A 14,387-nucleotide genomic window follows, 5' to 3' on the forward strand; every position below is an offset into this window, starting at 1 on the left:
CTTTCGAAATTCTTCTAGACCCTTCTTAGTGACTGCCATCTTAGTTACGTAGCCAGTCCACGGCATGAAATTATAAGTTTGTTACTATTCAGACAAGGAGAGACTAAAGGATTTTTAAAATCTGACAAAGGACAAAATAGGATTTATAACTTCATCAGTAAGAAGTAAAAACAGCAAAAAAAAAAAAAAAAAAAACTAACAGAAGCCTAATATTTTACAATATAGTTTTACTAATGTGTGCTTTGGAGCCTTTTGGAGCAGAAGGCATCAACAGAAATATCATCATGTATAAATCTGTCATCCTGTGTCTTTCACCTCTACCAGGTCACCAGCGACCTGTCTAGGGTCTAGGTTAGGACTGAATTTTTTATTATGACTCAGTCACATGAGAGCAGCAATAAGACAGCAATCTCCTTGAAACTAGGAAAAATTAGCCAGTGATTGCTCAGATTTATTTATTTTTTGCATTCATTTCAAGTAGTTGCAGCCATCATCAACACAATCAACCACTGGGCAACAAATTTTGATCGCAAGGAGATTGCACAGGTCACCTGGTGGGAGGTAACCTGTGTCCAAAAAACATCATGGTGTAACTCAGATGGTCTGCAAATAACTGCTGTCTAACTTAGAAACACAGACAGATTGCCAGTGTATTGCAGTCAGTCTGAGTCAGTCTGCATGCAAGTCTGAAAGCAACCACGTCTCTTTGGATTAGTGGACTTAACTCTACTGGTTCTATTCTGGTTATACTCCTGCATGAAAACAAGGCTGCTTTAGTCGCCCAAGTCATTTTTGCAGTGACATGGCTATCCTCCAGCCAAGAGGTTGTTTGTAATTACCAACCTGCTCAATCCACAGTTTCCAACCAGTGTTTGGCATTATATGTTGCCATTGTACGTTTTTTTCTGTTTAATACTTTTTTATTTGGGTATTCTAAAAGGGCAAAAAGTCTATAAAAGGAATATTCAATTCAGTTCAATTTTATTTATACAGCGCCAAATCACAACAACAATCGCTTCAAGGCGCTTTATATTGTAAGGTAGACCCTTACAATACATACAGAGAAAAACAAAACAGTCAAATGACCCTTTATGAGCAAGCACTTTGGCGACAATGGGAAGGAAAAACTCCTGTTTAACAGAAAGAAACCTCTGGCAGAGCCAGGCTCAGGGAGGAGCCGCAACAGGTTGGTGTGAGAGAAGAAGGCACAAGAGAGTTAGACAACAAGACAAAAATCCTAGCTCTAACCCTAGATGGGTTGTCAGTGACCTTTTGGATCTTAAGAGATTACCTGTGAGGGAAGAAGACACTTTTACACTGTATTACACACTGCAGCACAGTGGTAAAACCGTGTAGCTCACCCTCGTGTCCTCATTGCTGGGGCTGTAATATGTCCTCCTGAAGATCTCTGTCATGTTCTTCAGCACATCTACAATGGCCAGCAAATCACCACTATAGCTGGTTCCATCACTGGATATTTCCCTCAGCTTTGTCATTACTTCTGATACTCCATCTCCCACAAGGCCACGCTGCGCTTTGGACAGATGCTCCCGAGTCTAGCAGAGAAAGTGGCTTCTGTTAGTTTTCACAGTTAGTGGTTAACACAGCGTAATAACAGTTCAATGTATCCCAGGCATAAGGCTTAATGAAAAAAAAGAATTAACATCTATACCATGTGTCACACATTTTTACCCAGACACATCTAAAACATTGCAATATGCATTTTTTTGCAAGTTATTTAGACTCACTAAAGTCTGTATACTGCGATAGTCATTAGAAATGCACTTCATATAAGTGGGATTCTCCCAGTAGGCAATGCCCTCCTCATCCAGGGTGCAGCGGCGAAGGATAAGCCCTGTATGGGGAAACACATGAGGATTACCCCTCAATTATTTGGTGAGCCCTTGTTACATCATGCTGTTACAGGACATGCAAATGTAATCTTTGTACATGCAGGAAAGAGCTCACCCATGGCATTTGGAGGACAGCGTACTGCTGCTGTATCTCCAGCTGGAGTCATCTTCCACATAACGTTAGAGTAGTTGTCCTCTCCACATATTTCATGAGGTTCTGTTCCCAGAGAAACATAAAAGTGTGCCATGCAGCTGTATTAATCACATAACCAGGAGACTGACTGTCGAAGTAGTGCACTTTTCAGTCTTTGATGTAGTGGAGCAAACTGCGCCCACCCACTGACCTGGGCATCTCTTTTCATTACAGCTGCGGACCTCTTCCCGCTCTCCAGGACAAGGCTGCCCTCCAAAAAAGGGCCCATAACAAATCCGGTTTCTCTGCTGACTCCCCCCTCCGCAGGTTTTAGAACAACCCGACCACAAGGACCAGGTCTGCCACTTGCCATCCACTAAAAGAATGAGTGAATAATAATAATGAAATACAACAGGAACATGTGTAAATTTTACACGTTTGCTATCAACAAAGTGAATTTCACCATTATGCAGACCACAATGTTCTGTTTTTATATTTATGAAATCTCACTTAGCACAGTTGGCTGAAAAAGAGATCGCCACGGTGGATTGTCCACCTCCATCTCGCCCTGTCTCTAGCATCCTCCTCTGTCCCACTAATCCCTCTGCAGGTCCTCTCTCACTACATCCATGAATCTTCTCAGTGGTCTTCCTCCTGCCTGGGAGCTCCATATTCAACATCCTTAATATCCACTATTTCTTCTCTCCACATGTCCAAACCATCTCAGCCTTGCTTCACCTATTATGTCTTAAAAGCACTTAACCTGAGCTGTATCTCTGATGTCCTCACTCTAACCCTGTGCATCCGGATCACTCCCAATACAAATCTGGGTATCTTCAACTCTGCCACTTCCAGCTTATCCTCATGTATTTTTGTTAGTTCTACCATCTCCAAACAGTACATCACAGCAGGTCACACTGCTGTCTTGTCAATCTTTACTTTCACTCATGCTGTTGTCCTTCTGTCACAATGATAACCTAGTAGAGCCTCATAATAAAAACATGGAGTTGAAAATAAGCTCTGCAATAAAAAAAACAAATTCTTTTATTAAAGAAGTGAGAAAAGGAACTAAAATATTCTGAATTTAGGTCATTACAAAATACTACAAAATGCAATGCTAGTAATCTGAAGGTCTGTGTAATTTGTAGTAAATGTGGAGTTAAGTAACTATCTTTCTTCAGCTTAGCATCTGGCTCGCTTACCTGGACACTCTCCAAGGAAGCAGTCGACAGTCTCCAGCCACTCGCCTCTGCACTCAGCACCCCCATATGAGGGGCCATTACACTCCCTGGTTCTCTGCATGGTCCCATTAGAACAGGAGGCAGAGCAAGAGCTCCAGCTGGACCACTCATTCCAGACGCCATCCACTGAGGGAGGCCAAGGTCACCACAGCAACAAGAAAACAGAGCAAAAGAGAAAGCTATCTCTTTGAAATACTATAATACTCAAAATACAACAAACACATTTTATAAATAGAGTTGTACCATTCCAATTCTTGAGCAGACTTTTCACATTAACATGAATTTTTCTACTGGAGCATCTTATAGTTGCTTGAATAGACAAACTACAGGTTCAGTATGTTTTAGGTAAACTAGTTTTGTGTTTCCAGGGTTGTGCTCAGAACTTTAAAACAGCATGCCCAGTAGCGTTCATAGTCACAGACTTTTGACACAGTCAGACCTTTGTGCACATGTACAGATAATGTAATATAATGTCATGTTCACACTCACAAACATGCAGATACAGCAACTACATTTTTCGCTTGAGGAATAAAAAGAACCCGAATTCTTCTTATTCTTCACCTCCCCACACTTGGCTTACTGCTGTGTGAGGTGGGAGTGATTGTTAAATTTGTATGTTTTATGCCCCACCTGTATGTAAGTGCGAGTGGGCGGGGGTTTGGCATGATGTTAAATAATCTAATAAGTGGCCTAAATCATGATTAACATTACCATGAAAATTTTCAGAAATCAAATCAAATCTGAGGTCCTTACCTGGACAAACTGCTATATTGCAGAATTTGGTCTGTTTCTCTGGCCCTTCACATGGATCTCCCCCAAACTGCGGGGGGGTGCAGGTTCGTGTTCGAGACCTGTAACCTCGGCCACAGGTGGATGAACAAAGACTCCATGGTGACCATTCGTCCCACGCACCGTGCACTGCAATCAGAGCAGCTAGCTAATGATTTATAGACAGACAAACACCAAGACAACACAATACCTTCACTGCCACAGTGAACTGTGGGCAGTTATCTGAAAGTACAGTGACCACATTGAATTAGCACAGATTATCCCAAAGTTGAGGAGTTTCCCAGTATATCTGCTTTGCTTGTATGAGAGTCTGAGAATATCCTAAAATCTCTGTTAAACTGCAAACCCAGTCATCCTTGTGAGGTGAGGGTGTACGTTGTCCCATAGGCCACAGACTTGCTGCAACTGTGGCGCTGAATCATGTGGGTCTCGTAAGGGTGAGGCAGGGTCCCGGAGAGGGCTGGGTGAGCACAGGGAGGCAGCAGGAGGGATTTTGGGGTGGGGGGTGGGGGCTTACCTGGACAAACAGCAGAGTTGTTGCAAGGTCTCTGCTCTCGCAGTGGCCCACTACACTGGGTGCTGTAGGAGGAGGACACACAGAAACGAGTGCGACTCTGCCAGCCCTCCCCACATGTGGCAGAACACACACTCCACGATGACCACTCCTCACCTGAAGCTGAGTCTACTGAGGAGGAAGGGATGGGTAAAGGTAAAGGAGGATAGGGGAAAAAAGAGGAGCGAAAGGAAAGGAGAGGACCATAACTAATTATCATGCAGGATCTAGCCTCTGTGGCCAAAAGAGGAAGGGTTGTGCTCTGATAAAGGGTACATTCTCGCTGTGCTGCATTTAAGGGCTGCCTCCATTAAAGGCGTAATTTTTCCTGACTACTATATGAATCTGTTCCAAAGGTGTTGATAAATGTCCTTTCTTTAGCAGACAAAGATAATGGTGCCTAGTCAGTCTTCAAATCCACTACAGAATAGAGACAAGGGAAATTTTCCTGTCCAAGTCAAATCTCTAACGCTCTACACAAGTTCCTAAACGTTGTCCTTCAGTGGAGGCAGCCCCTGAAATGGGCCCCAGCTTTTGGTCTGCTGCTGGTCTTTTCCTTTGCTATCTGAGTTTCTGATGTCATATCCTTGGCATTGACTTCAAGTGGAAATTAATGCCCATGACTCAGGATATGTCAGCGATCTTCTCACTGCCCACAACTGCCTCTTCAGTGGGTCACTTTACCAATAAGGGAAAAGTGGGCAGTCTCAGGTGGGAAGCAGGGAAAGAAGTAAACAGGAAGTGGGGAATCAATTAGCAAATAAAAGTAATACTCCACTCAAAACCTCTCTTTGCTGTAAATTTTACCCCCATATCTTCAACAGATCTCTGTGGCTTTGTATGTTGTTTTGTTTTCCAAAGACCAATAGCTGTGGTCCAGGGTGTACCATGTCTTTTGCCCTGTGACAGCTGGGACAGGGTTCAACAACCCCAGCCACAGGTGGACTCTGGAGGTGTTTAGCCCAGTTTAGCAGTGAGAGTTGAGATCCAGTTAAATCTAAACATTTGTTATGTAGTTATGTTCCAGAGCAGCTTCCAGCAGTGTAGGAACTTTCTGAATGTTTGTGGTTACAATATCATATTAATGTCACCGTGTATGTTTGGAATTCGTGGGGAAATACTTCCACCATAGTAATTAAATACTATGTGTGTCTGCCACTGACTTCTAATTATATACGCTATGCTACAGTGGCGGGAGTATAACTATGACAAAGTAGGATTATGCGTTGTAATAATGCAATTTAGTTGAATGTTCAAATAAGCAACCAATTAAATATATTATTTTTAATATATAGTAAATAAATATGTTACAGTGTTTCCTTGTTTGTTGTTGCCCCATTATGCGGGAGGAAGAAATGCCACCAAAACTGACTATCCAATGAAATAAAGTCATTACACTAGGAGGAAAATGTAAACCATAACATAACAGATGGGCTTTTAAATGGCAATAATCTTGTAATGCAACATGCTATTTTTACGTGGAACTCTATCCAACACTGCTCAGCTAGGTTACCCTCCAGCTCCATATTTTAACCATTTCACGCATAGTGGTCACTACAGTAGACAGCTATTCAAAGGCTGTTTTCTTGTATTTGTGTCAGTGTTGATGGTATACTTGCACATAAACACAACACACAGTGTATATTGTTTATTCGTTTGCCAAATTCATAAGTCAAAACATGTGTTGTCCACCTAAGGCAGGGGTCTGCAACCTTTAATACCCAAAGAGCCATTTGGACCCGGTTTCCACGCAAAAGAAAACACTGGGAGCCGCAAATACTTTTTGACATCTAAAATGAAGATAACACTGTATATATTGGGCTGTTGGAGCCTTGACCTGACTTTTAAAAAATAATTGAAAAAAAGCACTATGCTGCTGAAAAATGAAAAATAGATATTTGCAAAATTCTGCCTAAATATGTATTTTACCTGGTTAATGTGTGTGGCAGGGGCGTGGTCTGCAGTGCCGCTGCAGGGGAGGCGGACGCACCTGAGCGGCACCCACAATCACGCCTCGCCGCCTTAAAGTCTGTGCTGTCTCTGCTGTGTGCTGAGACGCTACAGCCGGCTGTATGCGTACAGCAACCGTGTGTGAAAAGTGGTCAATAAAGAGATGCTGAAAAGCATGTTCATGCAAACATCGTCGGGTCTGCCGTGATATGTTTACAATGAGACTTCTGGTCCCAAACCTCTGCGCACAGCGTCTGCAAATCGGGGCTTTCATCTTTACGCAGGACTGTAAGCTGTCATCTGCGAGGCGTGAGCGGTGTTTGTTTTTAACATAGTTCACGGTGGAGAACAGCTGCTGACATGATGTGGATCCGAAGATCCATAATTGACCTACCTGGGGTTGAAAGTCTCGATAAATGCACGGCGTTTCGGCGAGTATACCGGCTTAAGCGAGTGTGACGCTTATTTTGAGCGATGAAAAAAATAATAGAATATAATTTTATTTTTATATTTCAAAATCACAATAATCTTCCAATTTAGAACTACAAGTTAAAAAAAGAACTAAACACAAATAAAATACACTTCAGCGAAATACTTCTAATTTATTTTCCCAAACCACCCGGAGCCGCAAAATAAGGACTAAAGAGCCGCATGCGGCTCCGGAGCTGCGGGTTGCCGACCCCTGACCTAAGGGGTCATGTAAAAAACTTTTTGAGAAGTACATGTTTAAAAAAAAATGAAGATCAAAAATCTTTTTTTCATGCCTAAAGATGAATGAAAATACTCCTGATTGAGGATGTCATAATTCATGCATGAAAGGGTTAAAGACAGAAATGAAATTTGTCTTCCTCACAAATAAAGCATGAATAAGATCCAAATTTGTTGAACTTTTGGGTGGAGTATCACTTTTACAAAGAGGGAAGACTTCATTTGATGTGTTGTTTTACAGACAGGGCACCGTGTCCTGCCATAATTTCACAAAAATACAATTTTACCATGTTCAGGCAGGGTCCATGTTGGAATTAGTCCATTGCGGACGAGGCACTACTGTGGGAGATTTTGATAGATGTGCTGTAAGTGAATGCAGCTCTCTATTGTGGGTGTCATGTTTTTTGTGTGATATGCTGCACAAGTGATCACCCAAGCTGCCACAGTGACTGATGCATGGGATCCCTCTGCGTCCCGTTGTCTTACCTGTCTGAGAGCTCTGCTGTCCGCTGCGGGGCTTGTCTACGTCATCACGCTTGCGGCTGTCCACCGAGCGAAGCGATTGGCTGCGAGAGAGATGGCGACCTTTGCCTAAAGGGGGGTGAGGCAAGGCCGGGGGAAGGAGGGGCGGGGGTTAGCAACCAGAGCTCCTTCATTAATGCCTTATATTTGGGACACAACCGTGACGTGATTGGTCACCCAGAACAGCATCAGCCAAACTTGGGACTTGTGTTGTGCTGTCTGTGTTAGTGTGCTGTGCGTGTGCGCAGTAGTCTCTTTATATTGTCAGCAGTTGTATAATGTTCATTGTGATGGCATAACTAAATAGAAAAGACATGCAATAACATCAACAGTAATGAGTGTAATCTGATTTTTGAGCTATCTGTCAGACAGTCATGCACCGCCAGTTCTGTACAAATAAAGAAAGCCCTAACCAGTGAAACATTGCAGCGAAAGCACTTCTTGGTAAATGGCTTCAATAAAACAGAACTCTGATGTTGTTTTCATGTCCCTTTAGTCATTTGTGGGCTAATGATGTTGACATACTGCCTAAAAACCTGACCATGTCATTCTTATTTTTCATCGATCAAAGTCCCCTTTCCAACATGCACTCTTTAAGTCACAACTCTGACTTACAGAGAATGGATACATAAGCACATAAACAAGATGTTAAGAAAGGAAAGGTAAAGAAAAAAGTAGTTGTAAAAGCACAGTTTGGACACACCACATACTTGTATTTACCCACAGATTTTAAAGCACCCTCACTGACAGACATAGAAAAATGAACACGAAGAATAAGAAGCTCACCAGTGCAGGACTGCGAGTTGCAGGGCCGGCCCTCCTCCACTATGCCCTCACACAGGTATGACTCCTCCGGAGGTGACCGACAGGTCCGAATCCGGGTTTGGATCCCTCCACCACACTCGCTGCTGCACTGTGCCCACTGGCCCCACACACTCCAGCCACCTGGAGACACACAGACAGTAGTGGTTACTTATAAAGAACTGAATTACTGTTAACCCTTGTTCTGAGATACAACTTTATTTCTCAGCAGCAGTGTTTTTCGCTTGTAATGCCATGTGTTGTCCTACAATCCTCTGTGCAAAGCTTCAGTTTTGAAGAGCTGCCAAGGCGTATAGTGTGTAGGAAGAAACACAGCTTGGAGCTGAACATCTCCAATCTCAAAAAAATTACAAATAAAAACAGACGCAAAATGTATGCCATGATGATCCTAACACAGCCCTACTTTCATACTGGGAAACCTACATTCCAAGAGTTAGGTCAGCCAAGCATACTGTGATGACAAGGTTTGCATGTATGTAGAATTTTGACCCTGTGTGAATTAGAGAAGGGTTTTGCGCTGTCATAAACTGTGTGCAGCAGGCAGGAATGGAGGACCCAGATGCAGAGTCCAGGATGCAAAACGTAACTCAAAAAGCAGCTTTAATGCTGAACACTAGGAAAAACTTCACTAAACTTGAAGATACAAAATAGGCTTGGCAGGCAGAACACACAGACAGGTATGAGGGAGATCGCAACACTGGACAGAAGAAAACAAAAGGCTTAAATACACAGGGAATGATGAGGGAACAGGAAACTCACAGCTGGAGCAGATTACACACAACGAGACAGAGGATGCAAAGCTAAACATAACCCATGAGACAAGGTACCTTCAAAATAAGGGAAGCAAAGCAAAACAAGGCGCACACAGACAGGAGACTACCAAAGTAAAACAGGAAGTAATGGGAACACACACAGAGGCGCAGACAGACACACAGAGACATGACTGGGGAAGCATTGATAACATGACAGGCAGGGGAACACAGAATAAAACATAAGGGAAGTGAGACACAAGAACTCACAACAAAGATAATCACAGCCACACAGAGGGAGACTCAGAGGGCAAAGACACAAGGGGGAATCCTAAATAATCAAAATCTAAACAGGAGCAACCTAGACACTAGAGAATCAATTTAAGACTACCAAAGAAGACTTAAACATGAAACATAATACAAAATGACATCAGAACATGAGAAAATGACCTAGGATCAAGACAGGCGCTGTTAGAATCAGCAATGAACCTTGTTACATTTCTACACAGTGTTAAAGTGGTTACTATAACCTTTAGCTTTTAAAGTAATTTCTAAAATTAGGGATTAATGTGAAATCTCTGAAAGAACCTGTTGTTTTGCCTGCTGTTAGATAGATCCCTGTAACCTCTAGCCTTGCCCTAGGAAAGTATTTGGGTGGTTGCTAGAAGGAGTGACAGTGATCAGGATCCCGATTGTCATCTTTCATCACAGTGGTTTCTTCCAGCTACCTTCGCCAGATCATTAAGTTGTAGTTGTAATGTTAAGCTTCAATTTCTAGTTTCATGTTAAAAACACTTCATGACTAAATTGCCGTCTCTGTCTTCAGGATTTTTCCAGTGTGACTTTTTGTGGGCTTGCTACTCAATACTGGACTGCATTTGGACTTTGAAATTAACCTTCTTGTCCACTCAAGAGTTTGCCTACCTGTTATTCATGTAACTTATTATTCATGTAAAGTTCAAACTCTTGAGCCTGGGTCTATTCACCTTGAGTTCACTATGACAAGTTTGTTGACATAATGAACTTCTTGACAAACAAACTAGCAACATGGACTTTATGTAGGAGAGAGCAAGGTCTGATCCTCTGCTTTACCTCCTAACCTTTCGTTTCCCTTCAACTCACAGCAAGAACAATAAATGTTATAGGAGTATAATGAAGGTGTAAACAGAGCACTCACTTCTTCTCTTCTTTATATTAAAAATAACAGCAAACCTGATGTTTATTGGACAAAGAATGTAGCCATCCATTCTCTGGCTCGGTTGGCTTTTCCTTATTTTAGTGGTTAAATGGAGAACCTGACCGATTCAGCAAATCTAACTGCTTAAGGGAAAAAGAAATGTACAGAGACAAAACTGCTATTACTGCTACTATTGTGAAGGAGCAGGTTTTACTGAAACAACAACCATTCCCCAGATCTAACCAAGTTTTGTACCTAAAGTTGAAAGGCTCTTGAAGGCACCAAATGGGGCCATCATTTTGTCTGATATAGGGAGATACAGGTGACATCTGACAAAACAACATTAACTGACATCCTGGGATAAGAATGCACAAAACACATAAACTACTGACGTCCAGGCATCTTCAGGATATTGCACCACACCAAGTTGGACAACAATCCTCCCTGGAAAGTTCCAGGGTCCAAGTCTCATAAGCCAGGTTCACAAAGGTGACAGGCAAAATAATCTTTTGTGAAGATCTCCCCAGGTCTCAATTAGTTTTTTTATCTCAACTGTAAGGTGAGTTGAAGCAGCTACCAATAGGAACAAAGTATGACTGATACATGTTAGGATTTTACATTACAGGGTCGTTACACAAAAGAAGCCTGGACTGGCCACTGCAGACGGCATGTGTTGACAAGGCTATGTCATACAGGACACACAAGTTTGGGCAATGTTTTGCCTGCCTGAAGTACTCCTGCACTGCAAGTCTGTGTGGATCTCTTTTGGACACTGTGCCTTGGCATTCATCAGACATATGGGGAGAACATATAGCAGGCAGGTGTAGATACATGTCCCCCATCCTTAGACCACAGTGCAATGGAAATAAGAGTCACTGTCACCATATTTCAAGGGTCTGATGTCCAAGAATTAGTTGCCAAACTATCCATATACACATGAAGGATCTGGTTTAACCAAAAGGGGCTACAGCATTAAAACACGCAATTTAAGCACACAAAAAAGTAACCTGCATCAAACTGATGATATCTAGCAGCTAAGGAGGATCTGAGGGGAGATTTTTTTTCTCTAAAACAGAGATATGATGAATGCCATTGTCACTCTGAAATTCCCTGTTTGGCCATTCTGATTTAATGTGCTCCATTAAGATGTGTGCTGATATGAGGAGGAGCAGGCAGAGTCTCTCTTTCTCTCACTGTGTGTGTCCTGCAAGCTCATAAATGTTTAACGGCACAGACAGATGCCTTTCAGCCCCCTCAGGCGACGGCAAATATGTATTAATCTGCATGAATAGAACATGAAGTTGGCCAACATCCAGACACACACGTTTTTAATTACTTGCAAATCAGTTTCCTTTAGGGTGAGGCCCTGAATGAGGGAGGGCACTGTGGAGAGCGCTTGATTCAGTCGAAAGAGTCAAATATACACACACACATGCACACACACCTCGATTCCTCTACAGCTGTGTGTCATCTCACCATGACAGTGTTATGAGTCAAACTTCATGGATTGAAGGAGACAGATTGCAGTGAAAAAAGGGTAAATGATTTCCTTTCCCTTCAGAGATGAAATTAGCAGCACCAGCGATCACAGTCAATATCTGTTTGGTGTCAGCAGACTGACCGAGTGGGGTCCAAGTGTTCACTTATGGCTGTGAAACTGGATTTGATCATGTGACTGCACTCATTCAGTGGATAACCAGTTCAGTGCAGTTCACGGTATGTACTGGAACACCACTTAAAACAACTCAACTCAACTCAGTGCATCCATCCATCCATCCAGCCATCCATCCATCTTCTTCTGCTTAGCCGGGGCTGGCTCGTGGGAGCAGCAGCCTAAGCAAAGGAGCCCAGACCTCCCTCTCCCCAGCCACCTCCTCCAGCTTGTCCAGGGGAACACCAAAGTGTTCCCAGGCCAGCCAGCGTTTCCTGGGTCTGCCCCAGGGCCAGTGGGACATGCCCGGAACACCTCGCCCAGGAGGCACCCAGGAGGTGCCCTTGTCAGATGCCCGAACCACCTCAACTGACTCCTTTCAATGTGGAGGAGCAGCGGCTCTACTCTGAGCCCCTCCCGATGGCTGAACTCCTCACCCGATCTCTAAGGGAGAGGCCAGCGACCCTTCGGAGGAAGCCCATTTTCGCCACTTGTATCCATGATGTCGTTCTTTCAGTCACTACCCACAGGTGAGGGTAGGGACATAGATCGACCGGTAAATTGAGAGCTTCGCTTTTACACTCAGCTCTCTCTTCACCACGACGGACCGGTACAGTGACCGCATCACTGCAGCCACAGCACCAGTCCATCTGTCGATCTCCTGCTCCATTCTCCCGTCACTCATGAAAAAGACCCAGAGGTACTTGAACTCCTCCACTTGGGGCAGGATCTCATCCCTGACCCGAAGTGGGCACTCCACCCTTTTCCTGCTGAGGACCATGGCCTAAGATTTGGAGTGCAGCCAATCCATAATAAAGTCATTCCAACTCCACGAGCCAGCATGCTGATTCTTCTGTGCATGTTAACATGCTATATTTACCCCCCTTCAGGTTGTTTGAGTGGCAGTTGTGTGACACATGAAATAATACAGGTTACAAGCAGGGCTGCCATTCTGTTACTATGGTAAACATTAATTCATGTATATGATACACAATGACAAACTGCAAGGCAAACTAAAAGAAACTGAGCATAGCCACTTAAAGCAGTGATCTGGACTCCACATGACATGCCTCAGCTCATTTCAGAAGCAATCCCACAAGTGCTGGTTTGCTTAGAGTGTTTGAGGTTGCTGTGACAACCTGCATGGAGCAGATTAGCTGGCCAGGAAATCAGACCAGGAATGCACACAGCACTCAGTCAATTTCCAAAATAAGACACCCTGTGGAGACTGCATCTCTGATACCCACATCAATATGACTGGTGACACCAGACCAGAACTTAACCAGTCAGAGGGATTCATCTTGAAGATTTTAACTCATACTGGGATGTATCTGAGTACTGGGGACAAAATGATCTGCATCTACGTGATATGGGGTTGTGTGAAGGATGAAAAACAATTTAGGATATTTAATGCATAGATAAAATTAGAAATAAGATCTTATAGATCCATACCACACGTGTCTCTGGAGTAAGAATGTGCTTATTCCATAAAGCACAGAAAATGAGAGATAGGTTATCCTCTGTTTAAAGCAGCTGAAACAGCTTTTCAGATTTTTTTTCAATGAGAACTACAACGGCTTGTCGCTGGGGCAGTATCCACTAAGGCACTACTGTTATACTCTTCACAGGAGGTACACTATTGTCTTGAACATTCAATGATAGTTTTATTCCTTAATGAAACACTACAAAGACCTTTGATTAAAAAAAACGAAGGTGCAAAACTGGATGGACAGTTACCCATTCATTTGGATTTTCCATTTATCTGTGGAGACAGGAAAAGAAATTTGACTGTACTCTTACTTCAGGGCATATCACAGCTTATATCTATTACCATTGTTCACTAGCACTTTGTGTGTTTGTACCTTATGCATGAATAATAGTACATAAATAATGCAGCTTTACTTTAAATTGCCAAGCCTACATAAATAGCACGTCATTTTCATTCTATTATTTATAGTATATAAATAAAGAGTTGGGTTAAAAGTTGCTGTCTTTATGATTCTAATGTATCGTATGTTTTCTTAACTACTTTTGGAAAGCTGCACTGCTTTGGAATGAGTTTGTTTGTCAAGCAATGATAAAGTTGAGTCACACAATTTGTGTTTTATTAGAGCAGAAAAATGAAGTTTGCTTTTTAGCTTCAAGCTCATCACTCTGTAAATATGATTTATACAGAAACTGGGGTGTGATGAGTGAACATCCCTGAAGGCTACAGGTGGATGCTCGGGTGGTGGAGGGG

General features: G+C 42.8%; 1 protein-coding gene across 1 annotated transcript in view; it reads right to left on the bottom strand.

Moving 5' to 3' along the window:
- Nucleotides 1–12,929, bottom strand: part of LOC116311843 (adhesion G protein-coupled receptor B1-like) — a 73,588-nt gene extending 60,659 nt beyond the window's left edge. Inside the window, exons 1-10 of the mRNA XM_039619456.1 lie at nucleotides 12,791–12,929; nucleotides 8,536–8,694; nucleotides 7,714–7,818; nucleotides 4,534–4,701; nucleotides 3,981–4,145; nucleotides 3,189–3,353; nucleotides 2,198–2,362; nucleotides 1,969–2,070; nucleotides 1,749–1,855; nucleotides 1,362–1,556 (exon numbers count right to left, since the gene is read on the bottom strand). Coding sequence (XP_039475390.1) covers nucleotides 1,362–1,556; nucleotides 1,749–1,855; nucleotides 1,969–2,070; nucleotides 2,198–2,362; nucleotides 3,189–3,353; nucleotides 3,981–4,145; nucleotides 4,534–4,701; nucleotides 7,714–7,818; nucleotides 8,536–8,694; nucleotides 12,791–12,929 — 1,470 coding nt within the window. The remainder of the gene's footprint in view (nucleotides 1–1,361; nucleotides 1,557–1,748; nucleotides 1,856–1,968; nucleotides 2,071–2,197; nucleotides 2,363–3,188; nucleotides 3,354–3,980; nucleotides 4,146–4,533; nucleotides 4,702–7,713; nucleotides 7,819–8,535; nucleotides 8,695–12,790) is intronic.
- Between the last annotated feature and the right edge of the window lie 1,458 nt (nucleotides 12,930–14,387).

This window comes from Oreochromis aureus, linkage group 11 (assembly GCF_013358895.1).
Source record: "Oreochromis aureus strain Israel breed Guangdong linkage group 11, ZZ_aureus, whole genome shotgun sequence".
In the NCBI taxonomy this organism is placed as follows: Eukaryota; Metazoa; Chordata; class Actinopteri; order Cichliformes; family Cichlidae; genus Oreochromis; species Oreochromis aureus.